This window comes from Phaenicophaeus curvirostris, chromosome 11 (assembly GCF_032191515.1).
Source record: "Phaenicophaeus curvirostris isolate KB17595 chromosome 11, BPBGC_Pcur_1.0, whole genome shotgun sequence".
NCBI classification, from domain to species: domain Eukaryota; kingdom Metazoa; phylum Chordata; class Aves; order Cuculiformes; family Cuculidae; genus Phaenicophaeus; species Phaenicophaeus curvirostris.
In genome coordinates this window covers 806,412-822,881 of record NC_091402.1, presented here as the reverse complement: position 1 = coordinate 822,881, position 16,470 = coordinate 806,412, and the positions used below count along the sequence as shown (strand labels likewise).

Genomic DNA, 16,470 nt, shown 5'->3' with positions numbered 1-16,470 from the left:
AGCAAGAGATTTACTCTTGAGTAGAACCTGTGGGTTCCCCAGCCCAGGAGAGATGTTGCTGCCGGACTGGAGGGAGTGCAGCAGAGGAAAGGCCACCAACATGGGCAGGGAACTGGGGCCCGTGGCACACCAGGAGAGGTTGTGGGAGCTGGGCTTCCCTTGCCTTCAGTAAATAAGACAGGCTAAACAGGGAAGCTGGTGGGCTCTTCCATTATCTTGTGGGTAGTTGCAGTCAACACCCAGCCAGACTCTTCTCAGAGCTGCCCAGCCAAGGCAGGAGGCAGCAGACACCAGCTGCAGGAAAGGAGATGCCATCTGCACAGAGGAAGAAAACAATCTTCAGATTATTTGATCAGGGAGATCAGACAGGAGAATGAGCTGCCCAGAAAGGCTGTGGGGTCTCCAGCCTGGAGATGATCAGAACTTGAATAATCAAAGCACTCAGCAAACCAATCAAATTGTGAAAGGAGCAGGGGCAGGACCTGCAGAGATCGTAGCCAACTTAAATTACTCTGTGGCTCTCTGTACAGAAGTAGTATATACTACATTCTTCTGGGATAGTTGGAAAATATCCAGAAGCTGTTTGGGAAAATATACCAAAAGCCATTACTAATACAAAGTGGAGTGGTGCCAACAAGAGAGACGATTTATATTTGTATCGGTAGTGTTTTGGGAGCCAAGGTTCATGATGGACCACAGCTCCTGCTTAAACTCCTGTGTCCATCCTATAGAATCACCTGAAATTTTCTTTACCAGGTCTCTAATGCAGCTGGTTCTGCAAAGGAAAATTCAGGCACAAACTTCTGTTGCACTTCCACCTGAAAAGATCAAGATTGTGCATTTTTTAGGTCCTTGGAGACAGCCTTAATTAGTCTGATCTTCTGCAGGAACTTTTAATTAAAGTAAAATGAGCAACAGCAGCATCTTAGCTTGCTGTTTGATATTTTGATATAGTTTCAAGCAGATACAAAACTCAGTCCACAAACTTATCCTCACAGTCAGCACAATCTGCTTGCAAATCTTGAGGTTTGCTGAACTGTTTCCACTTCAGGTGAAAAAAAAATCAATTTACAAAACAAAACGCCACTAAACAAAACTATGCTAAACTTAGGGTCTGTTCACAGAGTGGAACTAAACTCTACTTTACATATCCCAAAGCTAGCTCTAAATGTTGAGGAGTTTTTAGATCAAAATGGGCACGGATATTTAGACGTGCACAACCCAGCTTTTGCACCTGAATAAAGCTAGCCTTGCAAAAGAATTAGTTACTGTAGAGGACACGTTTTCTTTAAGGTTTCTCTCTGTATCATTAGAAAGTTGCTCTGTCTTGTACTTCTCTCATTTCTCGGGAAGCTTCCCTCAGCAGTCCCTGACTTGTTCCTTTGTAGACCAGAGTGCTCACAGAGCCGTTTCTCATGGGAAAGCATAATAATGTATGTAAACAATGATTGTTTACTGCTAAAGGAGAACTGACGAATCAGCTTGTAACACCATGGCTGCCTCTGCTAAAGAGAAGTATAAATGTATTGTGAACTCGGAATAAAACGGCTTCACTAGATCATATTGGTTGTGTGATGTCTGTATCCTCTGCAAAACACTGCACTGCTTACTCTTTGCCACCTCAGCCACTCCTTACACGTAGGGTGATCTTAAGGCAGTCACATGGATTATGGAGTTTGTGGCTGCTTTATATTAACACCACGGACAGGTGGAGTAGGCATATTTACCCAGTACATCACTACCATCCTACTCTCTCTGGGTTGGCTCACACAAGGCGCTGTATTCACAGAAGAAATAATTCTTCTGTTTCAGTGCCACTGGCAACCAGAAACCCTCTGCCCATCTGCCCCAAACCTCTGTGGCCACATAGCTAATGCAGGTGAAATAAAACAGGCACAGGCATGGGCTGCAGGGTAAACGGTGAGTCCAGCCCCTGCATGGTTCTGCCTCAATCCAGTTGGTGTCTTCCCACAGTGCAGCTTAGGGGAGGGAGGCTTTTTCCCTATGGGAAGCATGGGTGAGGCCACCTTGTTTGGGAGGAAAGAGCTATTTGAATGCATGGTGTGTGTGAGGAGGGGCACCACATCCTCTCTCTGGCTGGTTTGCTGGTTTTGCCACTGCTGCATGAGACACCCAGGCAAACCCCTGGGCACCAGCACAAGGAGGATTAAACTCCTCCCTTTGGGCTGTGAGTACTGCATCCTGCACTCTGTAGTGCAAGGAGATGCCAGAAAAGGTGGATCCTCCCAAATCCAAGCTCACAGAATATCACAATCAGTCACTGCACAGATCTTGCCACAGAGTTTTGCTTGCTGGTATCAGTGTCCTCACTTCCCTCTCAGTCTCTTCAGCGTAAACAAATCCTACAGAAACCAGAGCTTTCCTACAGACTCCACTTCTAATGCGCCTTTACACACCCACTGCAAACAGTGGAGTTACTCCAGACTCACGCACATATATCCTGGATTGCTGCCTGCTCCCAGCCGAGTTGCTCAAGTGAAGTCTCAGTGAGGTGTAAGGATTTTTTAAAGCACCTCCTGGACTGCATCAGCGATGAAGTTGTGTTTATAGGCTCGGTAGCCAAAGCCTGGGTTTGGGGAAAATGGGAATGAATAGGGAACGCATGCTTGGTGAAAGGGGGGGGTGGATTTCAAGGGTCACAGGCTGCAGAAAAGGGAACTCTCCCTGTGGACACCACACCATGAAGTCTGCTCAACCTCTGACTGGTAGAAACAAGGAAAAAGAAAAACATTCTCAATCTATCTCAGAAACTGCATATTTTTCTGCCTAGGCTGGAACGGCTCCTGACTTTGTCTCCTTGCCTATTTTAATTAATCCAGTTCAGATCGTCATTATTGGGAATGCAGTGTAGGAGAGGCACACAGACAAGAAGTCAGGCTGAAAGCACGGTAGAAATTTTTGGATTAATTGTATTTTTTCCACTGGAAAATACTGATTTTTTTCAAAGCTGACATTACTTTTAGAGAAGGTCGCTTTTGATTAATTTATTGACTCATAAAAAAATTGGAAGGAGTTCTGAAGTTGTCAAAACAAAGTGTTTTGATGTTCTCAAAGAAGAAAAAAATAATCTATTTTCCAGTTCAACTGACCTCTTGTTTGGAAATTGAAGCTAATTATCATGAAACTTTTCAAAAAGATGAATACTTTGAAATCAGATTTGGAAAGGAGACTAATCTCATGAGCATTGTTAGACTCTCACTTTCCAAGACAAGTTCCGGTGGAATCCTTTATGAAATCTCAGATGTTGGCACTTCCCTCACCTTGACTCAGGATGACACAGGAGAAAACCACCTTGTCCTGCTAGCTGGCATCATCTCTCAGCCAAGGAGGCAAAAGCTTTTCCTCTTTCCAGGTTCACAGCAAATGGACCAGAGCAGTAGAACCAGCATGACAGCAGCTGGCAGTGATAGACAAACAGCTCTGGGGGAACGTGGGACACAAGTTCCCAAAAAGATGGGTTTTCAGACAATCCTTTTGCTGTTGACCCCATCCTGAGCAGACCCTGTTCTGTAGAAGGGAAGGAGACCTCCATGCTCTGTCACACACAGTGAGGCTGCTCTTAACTAGGGGCCAACTGCAGCGGTTGGTCCAGGGATCTGCAGAGCTGCAGTCAGCTCCGAGCTTCCACAATTCAGAATGTAAAATACTTGTTTGAAGACCGGGTACCAAGGGCTCACTGGCACCTTTCGGATAAGAGATGCTCCTCGATGCTGCTGGCCCTTCGGTTCCTGCCTGTGGGTGACTGGTGCGCAGCAGGACAACAGCATCACTTGTTACATCTTCTTTCTTGGGCAGATGATTAACCTGAAGTGTAAAGGTGGTGTGAAAGTGTCTCTAGCTGAACAACTCATCTGAAAACTTGAGCTGCTCTTGTCAAGGCTGCAGAGATCCAGCCTTCTCCCCTCAGTCCCCAGCCCCAGCTGATAGCCAGAAGCCAGGCAACCCTCACAGGCTGAGGATCTGTGCTCAGCCTGGCTCGGCCGTGTTGACAGAGAATGGTCCACACTCTTCTTCTGGCATGGAACAGCTCCAGGCGAGCAGCAGAATGGATAGGAGCTGCCAGCCTCCCTGCTCTGTTCCAGACTGAAGAGAGCTGCTGAGCACACGTGGCCTCTGGGCTTTGTAATCTCTAGCCACAAAGCTCTCCTCTATATTGCATTTGTGCTTATTGGAAGCGATTACATTTTCCTGGAAGGCTTTGGCCCCTGGATGCTACCTGCAATGGCAACGCTCCTTCCCCAAACGGCTGCTGGCGGGAGGATTGGCAGAGTGACAGCCAGCAGGAGCTGGGAGCTCTCTGCCTTCGTGTCCTTGGAAGCAGCTGTGGAAGCTCCTGGCTCACAGGAAGGTCAGATGGGTGGAACGGTGCTCCAGGGCAGAAGAAGTGTTTCACTCCCAAGAGAAAGCATGCTGGGGATGAGTGCAGAGGGCGAGGAGGAAGAACGGTGCAGATGGTCTGCACTGGCTGTCTCGCCAGCCTGAGCCAAAAACCAGGATGGAGAATGTGACACCGTATTGCATCAGACATTTATGCAAAATTAGTGCTGTAGGACCAGCCAAGGTTCAGGGGTTTGAAGGCTTACTCAGAGCCAGGAAGGCTTCTCTGGACTTGCTTGGGACGTAGGTGGGTGAGCTATGGGACAGATCTCTAGCGCTTCATGCCGAACAGACTCACTGCTTGGCTTCGTGACCTGCAAAATCGCTGCAGCCCTTCTCAGGGAGTGAGTCTTGTCCCTCTCCAGCCCCACAGAAATCCCAGGAATGTCTCAGAATTCAGGCAAGTTCAGCTACCTGGCTAAACCATCTCATTAGCTTTATAGAGCCCAGGAACAGAAGAGAAACTCAACCCTTCTCTTTGTTTCATGGACCAGGGCCCCTGAGAAGTGTTATAGGAGAAATGACCCAGGGTGCTAGCAGCAGCTATGTACACATCTGTGAGGGGAATGGCTCGAGGCTGGAAAGAAGTTATTATTCTGGATGTTAGGACATGGATCTGACAAGCTTGAAGAAGTGAAGGTTACTTGTTGCGCAAAAGCTTGTTGCTCTGTCACTTCTATTGTTATCCCTCTGACATCTGGGTGTTTCTCTGCACCTATTTATAAGGAACACAATGAAGGTATGCATACGTCTAGCTGCCAGCATCTGAAATTGGAGATCAGAGAGTGAGCAGAGTTCACAAGTCATAACCAGTCAGCTGGGGTGTCGCAGAGGTTCTGTGATGGGGCTATTTCTGTTTAATCTCTTTATCAATATTAAAGACTATGGAGAGCTCCCTCAGTCCATTTGCAGGTGACATCAAGTTGGGCAGGACTATCAATCTGCTCAAGGAAAAGATGACTCTGAAGGGACTTCGGTGTGGTTGGACTCATGCGCTGAGGGCTACAGGATGGGGACCAACGCATATCAGCACTGGGTCCTGCACTCAGGTAACAACAACCCCATAAAGAAATGCAGGCTCATTACAAAAATGAACTTCAAAAGCTTTATTATTGACACCAAACAATATTACATTACATTACTTATTCCTAGATTAACATGTTTCTAAAACTACGTCAATCAATTCCAAAGATTCCTGCTGTTTCTAGTCGGGCCCCAACTAACGTCCATCCCCTCAGCCGGCAGCCGGGGTGTTTGGTGGGCAGAAGCAGGTTGGGCAGTGGTGGGAGATTGGAGCTGGGTGGTGCGGTGGTGTTGGCCGGGGAGTGGCACCAGGTGCTGGTGGTCCATCCCTCGCCAGCTCTGGAGGGCAGGATGGAATCCAGTCATTCCTGGGCGCCTGCCCAGCATCGGGATTGGGCCACCAATCTGGTCGTGGAGGGGGCCCAATGAAGAGTGGGGCAGGAGGTGAGTGGTGCTGAGGTGGAGGTGAAGGACGAGCTGGAGCTGCCTCCTGGACTCCATCAGGGCTGTGGCTGTGGTGCCGTCTGGCTGGGGCTGGACCAGCACTGGTGCTTGGGGCATCGGGGTCAGCCCATGGATTGGTTGCTCTGAGGTTGGAGGCTGCGCAGTTCTGGGGTCCATTCTCCTCCTCTGCACCTCCTGCCACTGCCAGAGCATCACCTCATCTCTTCTTTGTGCATTTGCCCCCCTGCCTTGGGCTCCGTGGGGCTGCAGCTCGCTCTCGTTCCCCAGGGCTTTCCCTACACATCCTGAGGAGGCTGGGCTGATCTCTGTGGAAGAAGGGGCTATAGAAGAAGTGCAGCTGCAGAAAAGAAAGGAGAAGAGTCAGTGCCATCATTCCTGGAAAGGGCAAAACCAAGACTCCCTAGTCAAGCATTTGCATCAAGAAAGACATGCCTGGCTGTGACAAAGGGCTCCCTGGGGCTTGGATACCTCCAGGTTTGGCTGAATAAAATGTTTGAATTGAGCTTCTTTAAGGAATGATCCACAACATTGTTCTCAGCATTTGGGAGCACAGAACTTAGGGTTTTTGAAAGACCCCCAAATACCACTGGTTTTCAGCCCCGTCAATGTGCAATCATCATGTTGGGAATAACATGATGCTGAGGTGTGTCTTGCCATCCTTCAGCAGATGCCACAAGGAGAATGGTACAACCAGATGCAGAGTGAGTACGAAAAGAGCCAGAAGCGATGGGACCGTGATGGTGTTTCACATCCCTAACCAAATCCCTCTGGTCAGCACTTCTGCATCGGCAAATTCCTGCATGGAGAATTCCTGACAATGACCCTGAGACCAAATTGGTCCATGTGCTCCCATCCCCATCCTCACTGGCTGCCTGGGAAAGGTCTATTTAATCGGAATGGGGCCCTCACCCCATCGACTTTCCTGAGGATTCTTTCGAGTGAGAGCGTTTGCTTGTCCCTGTCCAGTTCTCTTCTGTGATCCCAAAGTCTGTTGTAATCTGACAGTCAGCGCTACAAACAAGCAGCCAAACCCCTCTTCCCTCAGAGATGGGAAACTGCAGTCACAGATGACGCCGGCACCAGGAGAAGCCTTCGGGTCTGGGATAGGATTAAACACAGAGGACTTGCGAGCATCTGATTTCCACAAAATGACCCCATCCTCCTGATCTGGGTCACTTAAGGGAACTTTGTTCTGGCAGCCAATAGAGAAAATGGCAGCGTGACCACAAACCCATCCAGGCTGGGGGGAGGGACTCCAGCTCCCAACATGCCTTGAGGGAGGAAACCAGCTCCCAGCATTCTTTGGGGAGAATTTCTGAATCTGTTATCATGCTTTGGGGTGAGTGTCTGAATCTGTCACTGTGCTTTGGGGAGAGGGTCTCAAGCTGTCACCGTGCTTTGGGGAGCCAGCGTGGTGGAGGGGGAGCCGGGCCCAGGGGGGAGCGGGCCCTGAGCCCAGGGGAGCAGCTTCTACGGGCAGGGGCACAGCAGGGACCGACCTGCGGTGCTTGAGGGGTCTGTGCTTCCCAGGGCATCCTGCAAGGACTGGGGGGAACAGGCTTTCCCAGGGCACAAAGGTGCTTTTCCGAGGCCCTGCCAGGAAGGAAAGAGCCCGCTCTACAGTTTCCCCTGTCTGTAGAGCGAACCCGAGCCCTCGTTGCCCCCAGGGATGGCCCCATGGGGCTCAGGGAGGGCTGAGGGGCAGGGGGGCGTCACTGTCGCGGTGTGCAGTGCTGCCCCATGGGGCACAGACGTGTCCTTGCCCAGCTGTGGGGCCGGAGCCCCGATGATAGCCCTGGTCTGGCAGCACTGCATGGCATTGCCCCCAGGCCGTCCTAGCAGCGTGATCCCCTCGGCAAGGGGCAGGGGAGGCTGTGCCAGGGTGTCCATTGTCTCCTCAAGCACAAGACTTGGTCCTGTGCACATGATGGGGTGCAACTGGGTCTGTGTGTCTGTTTATCAAAGGTGTAAATGCTCCTGTATAGTATTCTCCTTCAGCTTATTCTGGCTGTGGGCTTGTTCCATGCAGAGGCCTCTCCAGCGGGCAAGGAGGTGGCAGGACTTTTTATTATAAACATTTTTTTTTTCCCTGTGGCCTTATAATGCAGTGCAGAGGATCTGTAGCAAATAAAGACCTGGCTGCACTCAGCCTCCTGTGTTCTCTGTGCGGCTCAGGATGGGCAGGACCCACTGTCTCCCACCACCAGGCTGAGTCCTGTCTCCAGGTTGTGTCCCCTCTGCTCCTGAGCAAGGAGAATATGACAGGCTTGCCTGGGGTGGTGGTGGAGGGCATTGTGTGACAAACTCGCCAGCTGAAGAAGGAGATGTTTGTGATGGGCAGCCTTCTAGGAGCTCATGCCAGGCAGCTGGGGTTAGGCTTGGCATTTTGGAATGATGTAATTTGTTAATTCAATTACATGAAAGCTAGGTCCCTTGCAGCGATGGCTGGGAGAACTCATCCACAAGTTGACACACTGTGTGGGCTTCCCAATTGCCTCTCCAAATGCTCGCTGTGAAAAAGAAAATGCCCCCTTCCCAGTGACTGCAGATCTGGTTGATGATAAGAAAACACTTGGTGATGTATCTTTCTTAATCACCATACAGAGTATTTGAGGGGTTGGGCTTTTATGATGCTTTTGTCTAAAACCTCCTTTATTTCACAGAGTTTTCTTTGCTGTGTCCTACTCCCAGTCACTTGTTCCTGGAGAGGCTCCTGTGTCATCAGGTGGTTCATCGTTGGACACCTCTTCTACAAGGTTAGAGGGGACGAATCCTCTGGTGCCGTCTGTCAGCTCTCCCACATACCAACCACCTTCATCCACATCTCCAAAGATGTAAACACATTGTCCAGCAACAAGAGGAAGCTCCAGTTCCGGCTGCTCATTTGGACCATTGAAAGGATCATAGCTGTATCGAGCTATGAATGCTCGAAGCTTTGCTGGCTGTTTTCTCATAGCCTCCAGGAGGATGGACTCCGTGTCTGCTGCCAGGGTATCCTGGGGCAGCCTGGAAGTTAAGTGGTTGGATCTTTCCAGCTGTTCCAGTTCCGGAAAGAGCTGCTGCCATTGTTCATTAGGCTTCAGAAAGCCATCATTCAGTTCACTCAGCTGGGCTTGAACCACCAGCAGGGTTCCTTTCTGTTCCCTGCTTTCTTCTGTCTGAGCCCTCTGCAAACACGCGCCTTCTGATTTCCTCTGGAGTGATAACTTTGTGTCCTCATGCTCCTTCTCCAGTTGTTGATTCTTTCAAGTCCTGCTCTGCCTCTTCCAGCACCCCTGCCACCTGCATGAGTTTCATTTTCAGGTCAGCATTTTCAGCAAGAACCTCATCTATCAAATCCATCTGGCTACGGAGATGAGCATTTTCTTCAGCCAGGTGGGTGTTTGCAATTTTCATCTCCATGAGCTGCATCTTCAACACCACATGCATTTGGCAGTAGGTGCTGCCATAGGCGTCCTCTTCACCTGCAGCCACTTGGGCCCAAAGCTCCTGAGGAACCTCCTTTGTGAAATCGCCCTGGTTGTCCTGTGAAGCTCCAGTTGCTTCTGCTCCTACAAGCTAAGGGCAAATATTCTCTTAGATCTCAAGGCCAAGGCTCACCCTGCATCGTTCCTGCAAAGGATCAGGGGCAGAAGGCCAAGGAATCGTAGAACCACAGATTCATAGAACAGTTTGGGTTGGAAGGGACCTTAAATACCATCTAGTTCCAGCCCCTGTGCGATGGGTATGGACAGAATCACCTCCCGTGAACACACTTCTTTTGATGCAGGCCAGGACACGGTTGGCTTTCTGGCCTGCAAGCACACATTGTCAGCTCACAGAATCATAGAATCAGAGAATCACCAGATTGGAAGAGGCCCACCAGATCATCTAGTCCAACCATTCATATCAAACACTAAACCATGTCCCTCAGCACCTCGTCCACCCGTCCCTTAAACCCCTCCAGGGAAGGTGACTCAACCACCTCCCTGGGCAGCCTGTTCCAGTGCCCAATGACCCTTTCTGTGAAAAAAATTTTCCTAATGTCCAGCCTAAACCTCCCCTGGTGGAGCTTAAGGCCATTCCCTCTTTTCCTGTCCCCTGTCACCTGGGAGAAGAGCCCAGCTCCCTCCTCTCTACAACCTCCTTTCAGGCAGTTGCAGAGAGCAATGAGGTCTCCCCTCAGCCTCCTCTTCTCCAGGCTAAACACCCCCAGCTCTCTCAGCCGCTCCTCATAACGCCTGTTCTCCAGCCCCTTCACCAGCCTCGTTGCTCTTCTCTGGACTCGCTCCAGAGCCTCAACATCCTTCTTGTGGTGAGGGGCCCAGAACTGAACACAGGATTCCAGGAGCGGTCTCACCAGTGCTGAGTCCTGAGGGAGAAGAACCTCCCTGGACCTGCTGGCCACGCTGTTTCTGATCCAAGCCAAGATGCCATTGGCCTTCTTGGCCACCTGGGCACACTGCTGGCTCATGGTCAGTCGCTGTCAACCAACACCCCCAGGTCCTTCTCCTCCAGGCAGTTTCCAGCCAGACTTCTCCTAGTCTGGAGCTGCTCAGGGTTGTTGTGCCCCAAGTGCAGGACCCGGCATTTGGCCTTGTTAAACCTCATGCCGTCGGTCTCAGCCCAGTGGTCCAGCCTGTTCGGATCCCTTTGGAGCCTCCCGACCCTCCAGCAGATCAACACTTCCACCCAGCTTAGTGTCGTCTGCAAACTTGCTAAGGGTGCACTCGATGCCTTCATCCAGGTCATTGATAAAGACACTGAACAGGGCTGGACCCAGCACTGAGCCCTGGGGACACCACTTGTCACTGGCCTCCAGCTGGAGTTAACTCCATTTCCCACCACTCTCTGGGCCCTCCATCCAACCAGTTTTCCACCCAGGAGAGCGTGCGCCTGTCCAGGCCAGAGGTGACAGTTTCTGAAGCAGAATGCTGTGGGAAACTGTGTCAAAGGCTTTGCTGAAGTCCAGGAAGATCCATCCACAGCCTTTCCCTCATCCAGCAGCCGAGTCACTTTGTCATAGAAGGTGATCAGGTTAGTTTGGCAAGACCTGCCTTTCATGAGCCCATGTTGACTGGGCCTGATCACCCGGTTCTCCTGCATGTGCTTCATGATCGCACTCAAGATCACCTGTTCCATGACTTTCCCTGGCTCATGTTGAGCTTCTCATCAGCCAGCACCCCCAAGCCCTTCTCCTCGGGGCTGTTCTCTATCACATCATCTCCCATCCTGTACTGAAATCAGGGATTGCCCAACCCAGCTGTAGGACCTTATGCTTGGCCTTAGTCGATTGCTGCTGGCACGCAGCTGGCCCGGGCATGCCCAGGAGTTCCCTGCAGGGCACCGACCTGAGCAGCATTTACCTGAATGTGGTCAGGCTCCTGATGCGTTTCAGGGAATTGCTCCCACTGAAGGTGGAATTGTTTCTTCTCCCTCTTCAGTTCCTCCCAGGCTGTACGAAGCCTTTCCAGATCGAAGTGGAAGGAGACCTTCTGCAGCTGCAGCTCCTCTTGATCCCTTTTGAAGTCTGGCCATGCTCTGTGGAGCTGCTCATTTTGCTGGTCAAGGTGAGGCTTCATCACCACCAGCTCCTTCTCACACATTTCAAGTTCCTCCCTCCTGCTCTCTCTGTGGGAACCGGACATCATCGATTCTGCTGACAGCAGGGAGGTTTTTTTATGACCATTTCCCTGCTTCTTTTTATGAGAGTAGATCCAGCAGCAGCCAAGAAGTCCCACTGCTGCAGGTACAGCATCGAGCACCACTTCGTGGAAGCAGAAATGCATTTTGCAGACCCTGGGCTGATCTCTGGAAGGAGAAACAGAAACCGTGGTCAAACAATCATGCGGAAGGTTACAGGAAGGTTAAAGTTGATAAATGCCTTCAGGTATTTCTGTTTGCATGAACAGGATGGTTTTCCATCCTCTCTGGTAATTCCTATCTGCTCTCCCAGCAGAACACACAAAAAGAGCTCCAGCGATCCCTAGACACTGGTCACCAGGGTACTCATCACTTTCACTTCACCTCACCCTGATGCTGGAACCAATTTCCCCTTCTTTCTGTGAATTCTCTGGATGTTCCCGGCTTCCTGCACCCAGGACGGTCTGTTCTGGGGACCATCTGCTTCTTGTCTCCAACAGAAGAGAGATGAGGACAACTCCCAAGTGGCAGCCTCCATGCTCTGCATGGATAGACCCTGCAGCACTGCTGCTCCCTGCCTCCTCTGCCTCCTCCCTGGAAAGGTTGCGCTGTCAAATCTCAGAAGCAGTAGCAGTCGAGGCTGGAGTTGAAGTCCATCCTTACGGATCACAGAGCAAACAAGCAGGCAGCTAAATTGGAATGGAGCTTCAGCTGCCAGGCCAGGATGCCTCCGTACAAACCCTGCAGTCAGCAATGCAGCACTTGGGAAATAAATACGATCGGGGAGAGGGAGCACCGGGCGAGGCTGGCAGAGTTAAACCAGAAGGGGAAGCCTCTGGGCTCTGGATGTTTCCCAGCAGAATTTATCCAGAAAGCAGGAAAAGAAGAGCTGACAACACTGTGAAGAAATAGAGGCCCTTCCATGGAGATTAAAAATCGAGCAATGACTGCACAGAAGCAGACCTGACCTACCCTTCACGGAGACAGACTTTCAGTTCCAGTGGAACTGGCACCGGGCACTGCAACAGCAAAACCACAGCCAAAATGCTTTGGTTTTCACGCACTGAGAAAGGTGCAGGCAGCTCCCAGTGGCGAGACCACCTGCGTCCTCCAGATCGTCCTGGAGAGTGAATCCAGAGTGTGCTTTGCCCTTGACAGCAGAGATGTCTCCAAGGCAACAGGTCAGCATCACAGAGGATGATATCACAGAGGCCGTAGCCCGTGGCCAGCATGCCACTGGCCCACAAGCCCGTGCATCCCACACTCCGGATCAGGAGTTGCTGCAGAGAGAGGAGCAGAGCCCCACAGCTCCGAGTCTGCTGGGTTAGAGGCACAGAACAGGCACCGCCTGGCCCTGACCATGCCGTGCGTCCACTACAAGTTCTTCTCCAGGCTGAACTATGATACCGTCACCTTCAGTGGCCTTGACATCTCCCTGGGAGACCTCAAGCGCCAGATTATGTCTCGGGAGAAGCTGAAGGCGTCCAGGTCTGACCTGCAGGTCTCCAATGCGCAGACTGGAGAAGGTGCGTTGGGCGGTGGGTGCAGGGCTCAGAGACCCCCAGCTGGCAGCATTGCAGATGCCCCACAGCAGCCACAGCTGTGGGAGCTGCTCTCTGCTCTTTGTGGGTCAGCCCCAGACAGTGTGAGTCAGCCTGGGGCCCATCCCACTGGAGGGGAAGGGGACGGGAGGGCAAGTGGTGCTGGGGATTAAGTGTGGTGGGAAGTGATGATGGGATTTGGCCATGACCAGGAGCTGTCACTTGTACTGTGTCCTCGCAGAGCTGTTCTTTCCTGATTGCTCTTCTGATCTCCAGATCTTTCCGTTACACACAGGGCAGGCATAGGAAAACACGTGGATGCTGGGCGACGGGGATTGTTCACAAAAGTTTTTGGCAATAAAGATAGAAGAAAAAACTAGACCAGGAATTTCTACCTCCATGGGGTGTTTGGAATTCTTACATGTGGACATAAAGTGTTGGTTCTTTAGAAATTTGTCTTTGCAGGAGACCTGATGAGATGTTGCGATGACCTAGGAAACCAAATGGATTTTGGGTGAAAGAGGCCAACTTGTTCTGATTGTTGGGAGTCCTCTCACCTGCTCCTTTTCCCATCAGTCACCGCCCTTTCTCCTAGAGTTTGGAACTTCTCTATAGTCCATAGGCAGCTGCCGTGTGATTCCTGAGGGGGAAGAGCAGGAAATGGTTTCATCTCAATGATTACTCAGTTTTCTGAAGAAGCACTCTGTCATATGGAACTGACAGTGAAATGTGCATTTCAGTGCTGACCTGGTGTCTTCTGTGCAGGGTGTTTTGGTCTGAGAGAGGTTCCTGCTTGTAAGAACAATGTACTGAAAAATGGGGTACAAATTGTGAAATGTTCGTGTTTTGTGTGTGATCTCTAAGCAAGAGCACCCCAACAGCTTGGTTGGAGAGATGGTGCCTTTGGTTTTCAGCCCTTCCTTCTGATTCAGCGTTCAAAGGTCAGAGCTTTCAGTATTCCAAACAGTGGAGCAGATCCCAGGGAATGGCTGCTGACGGTGCTTTTAAATATTCCATCACATCCAGCCCGTGTGATTGCAGCATAAAAACTGTTCTTCTGGAGTGCGCTTTGCATTTCAAGCCAAAGCAGTTTCAAGTCCAAGAGTCTCAGGCTGTTGTTTTCTTTGGGCTCTGTGTAAATATTGTCAAAAGGCTTTCCTCGTGCTGAGATGAAGGTGGTGTAAGCTAAGGCAAATCCTGCAGAGCTTCAGGCCCACACCATTCCCTAAAGGCTTTTAGAGGCTCTCAACATCAGTGATTGCATTTGATTCTCTCTGCTCTGCAAAATGTGAACGGGAAGAACTCATGGTGTTTAACTGGGACAGCTGATTGCCTGAAGCTCATAGAACTCACCCAAGGTGGCATCAAATTGTGCTTCTCTGTCAGTAAAGGGGTTCTCTGCCATGCTCTGGAATTGCACAATAATAGACATTCGTACCACCTGACTGATTTTTTCTCTGTGTTTATGTTGCTTTCAGAATACACAGATGAGAACACCCTGGTTCCCAGGAACTCATCGGTCATCGTTAGAAGAATCCCTGCTGGAGGAGTTAAAGCTGCCAGCAAGCCCTCTGTTCCGTGAGTTTCCCTACAGCCTTGGGTTCTTTGTAGTGGTTTCCTTGTTACCTTTCTGTATGGAGATTAGTTTCCAGAGACGCTCACACTATGTCTTTCTTTTTAAAGCTGCGGTTAATTGCTGCTGTTATGCGGTAGATTTTAATGGATCTCTCCCAAAGCAGACCTACATTTTTAGTCCTGCTGGGGCATGGGGTGCCAACTCCATCAATGGTGACTTTTAAGATGGTTGTGTTGGATTGGCTCTTGGGATTGGTTGTTCTGAGACCCAATTGGTAGATCCTGTTTCCTCTGCCTGGAGGGGTTCCTTATTATGTGTCTTGGCTTTCTTGCTTTTATAGTACAGACAGGATGGCATTTGAGTGCCTCCTTGCTATTTGTTCCCATCTCAGAAGAGTCTGATAGTCGTGTTTGGCTATTTCTGCACCAGGAGGAGGGGGTAGGGTATGGCAGGTATTCCTACACCCCAAAGCAGGGGAGTAGAGGAAAGACCAAGGGCTGCCAGCTGGTGAACAACGCAAACACAAAGTTTCATTCCTAAGGCATTCCAGTGAGTTCCCTAAAGACAATATGGTTTAGACAAAAGAAACATCATCCTTAAGTCTTTTGCCTTTTGTGCCAGTATGATAGAGGAGTAGGGAATTCTGTCCGAGCTTGAAAATCACTGAGCAGTTTAGCACCTTGACAAATTCTCCTGGTTATCTTCCTTGGACTTTTTTTACCCTGAGCTGACATCTGTGCTCCAGGTTTTAATTCTTTATTCCTGAGATTTACGGAGGACAGAGAATTGTGTTATTGATTGCAATTACAGATGTTCAGGACTGAGTATCAGATTATTGCTGTCAGTGATGCATTCACAGAGCCCGGTTCTACCTCAGCGACACCAGCAGGGTTTGGATGGTCCTGTTTCCCAGCCTTTTGACAAATCCCCCCTTTCCAGCACAGCCGGGAGATAATTTTAGCTTGCGGTTTTGCCATGTCTTAGTGGTGTCGGTTCTCAATCAATGAACTCTAGAGATGCTGGTCTCTGGATGTAAACTGGGGGCCTGTCACTGCAGTGGTTGTTGCAAGGCTTTCAGGCACTCCCTAGGAAATCTCAACACTGCAGTGTTTTGCTTATAAAGAGAGCCTGGCTCTAGGGTTCATTTCAACACGCGTACTCAGCGCTGTCCTGTCTGTGCATCCTCTGGGTCTGGTTGGATGGTCTCTCTCCGGGTCCTGCAGTGCTGCCCTAAAATGCAAGAAGAGGCGCTGCTGGCATCAAAAGTGGCTTTGTTCACGTAGCAAACTTGCACTTGGAAGTGTCCAGACCACCACTGCTGCTTCTTAGAAACTAAAGGGCTCTGCCTGGTACCTCTTTGTAATGGTTGATGATTTGAGAACACAAGCTGTCATAGAGACTTCATGGTTTCGCTATTAATGTAGCAGAGAGAAAACACTGGAGGGCTTCCTCTTGCACTGTTGTCTTCTGAGTCTGTCAGTCTCAGAGCCATTAGTGAAAAGCCAGAAATGGCACTTGGGTTTGTTTTGGTTTTTAGTTGCACTGAATGCACCAAGAGAGAACAGTTTCTGCATGTGAATGAATTTCCACATTCCCTGAATCATCAGAACATAGTGTTTGATGCTCAGGTTTCATAATGGGTATTCACTGCTATATGTTGGGTACAAGCGTGTACTTAATTTTAAGATCTGATCTCCTTTCTTTCTTCTTTCTAGAAGTGGAACGGAGCCAGTACGTGGAACACCAAAAGCAGTATGTAAAAACACAGCCTCACACTTCTCTCCGCATTGATTTCTAAATAATGAAGCCTTGTAGGAATTCTCCAAGCATGAACTTATTATATTT

At 50.0% G+C, this 16,470-nt stretch overlaps 1 protein-coding gene across 1 annotated transcript; it reads left to right on the top strand.

The window, feature by feature from the left end:
* The first annotated feature begins 12,868 nt into the window (after nt 1-12,868).
* On the top strand, nt 12,869-16,416 carry LOC138725313 (E3 ubiquitin-protein ligase RBBP6-like). The gene is made up of 3 exons (XM_069866109.1): nt 12,869-13,034; nt 14,528-14,627; nt 16,341-16,416. Exons 1-3 carry the CDS (start codon nt 12,869-12,871, stop codon nt 16,414-16,416), a joined length of 342 nt encoding a protein of 113 aa, XP_069722210.1.
* The last annotated feature ends 54 nt before the right edge of the window (nt 16,417-16,470 follow it).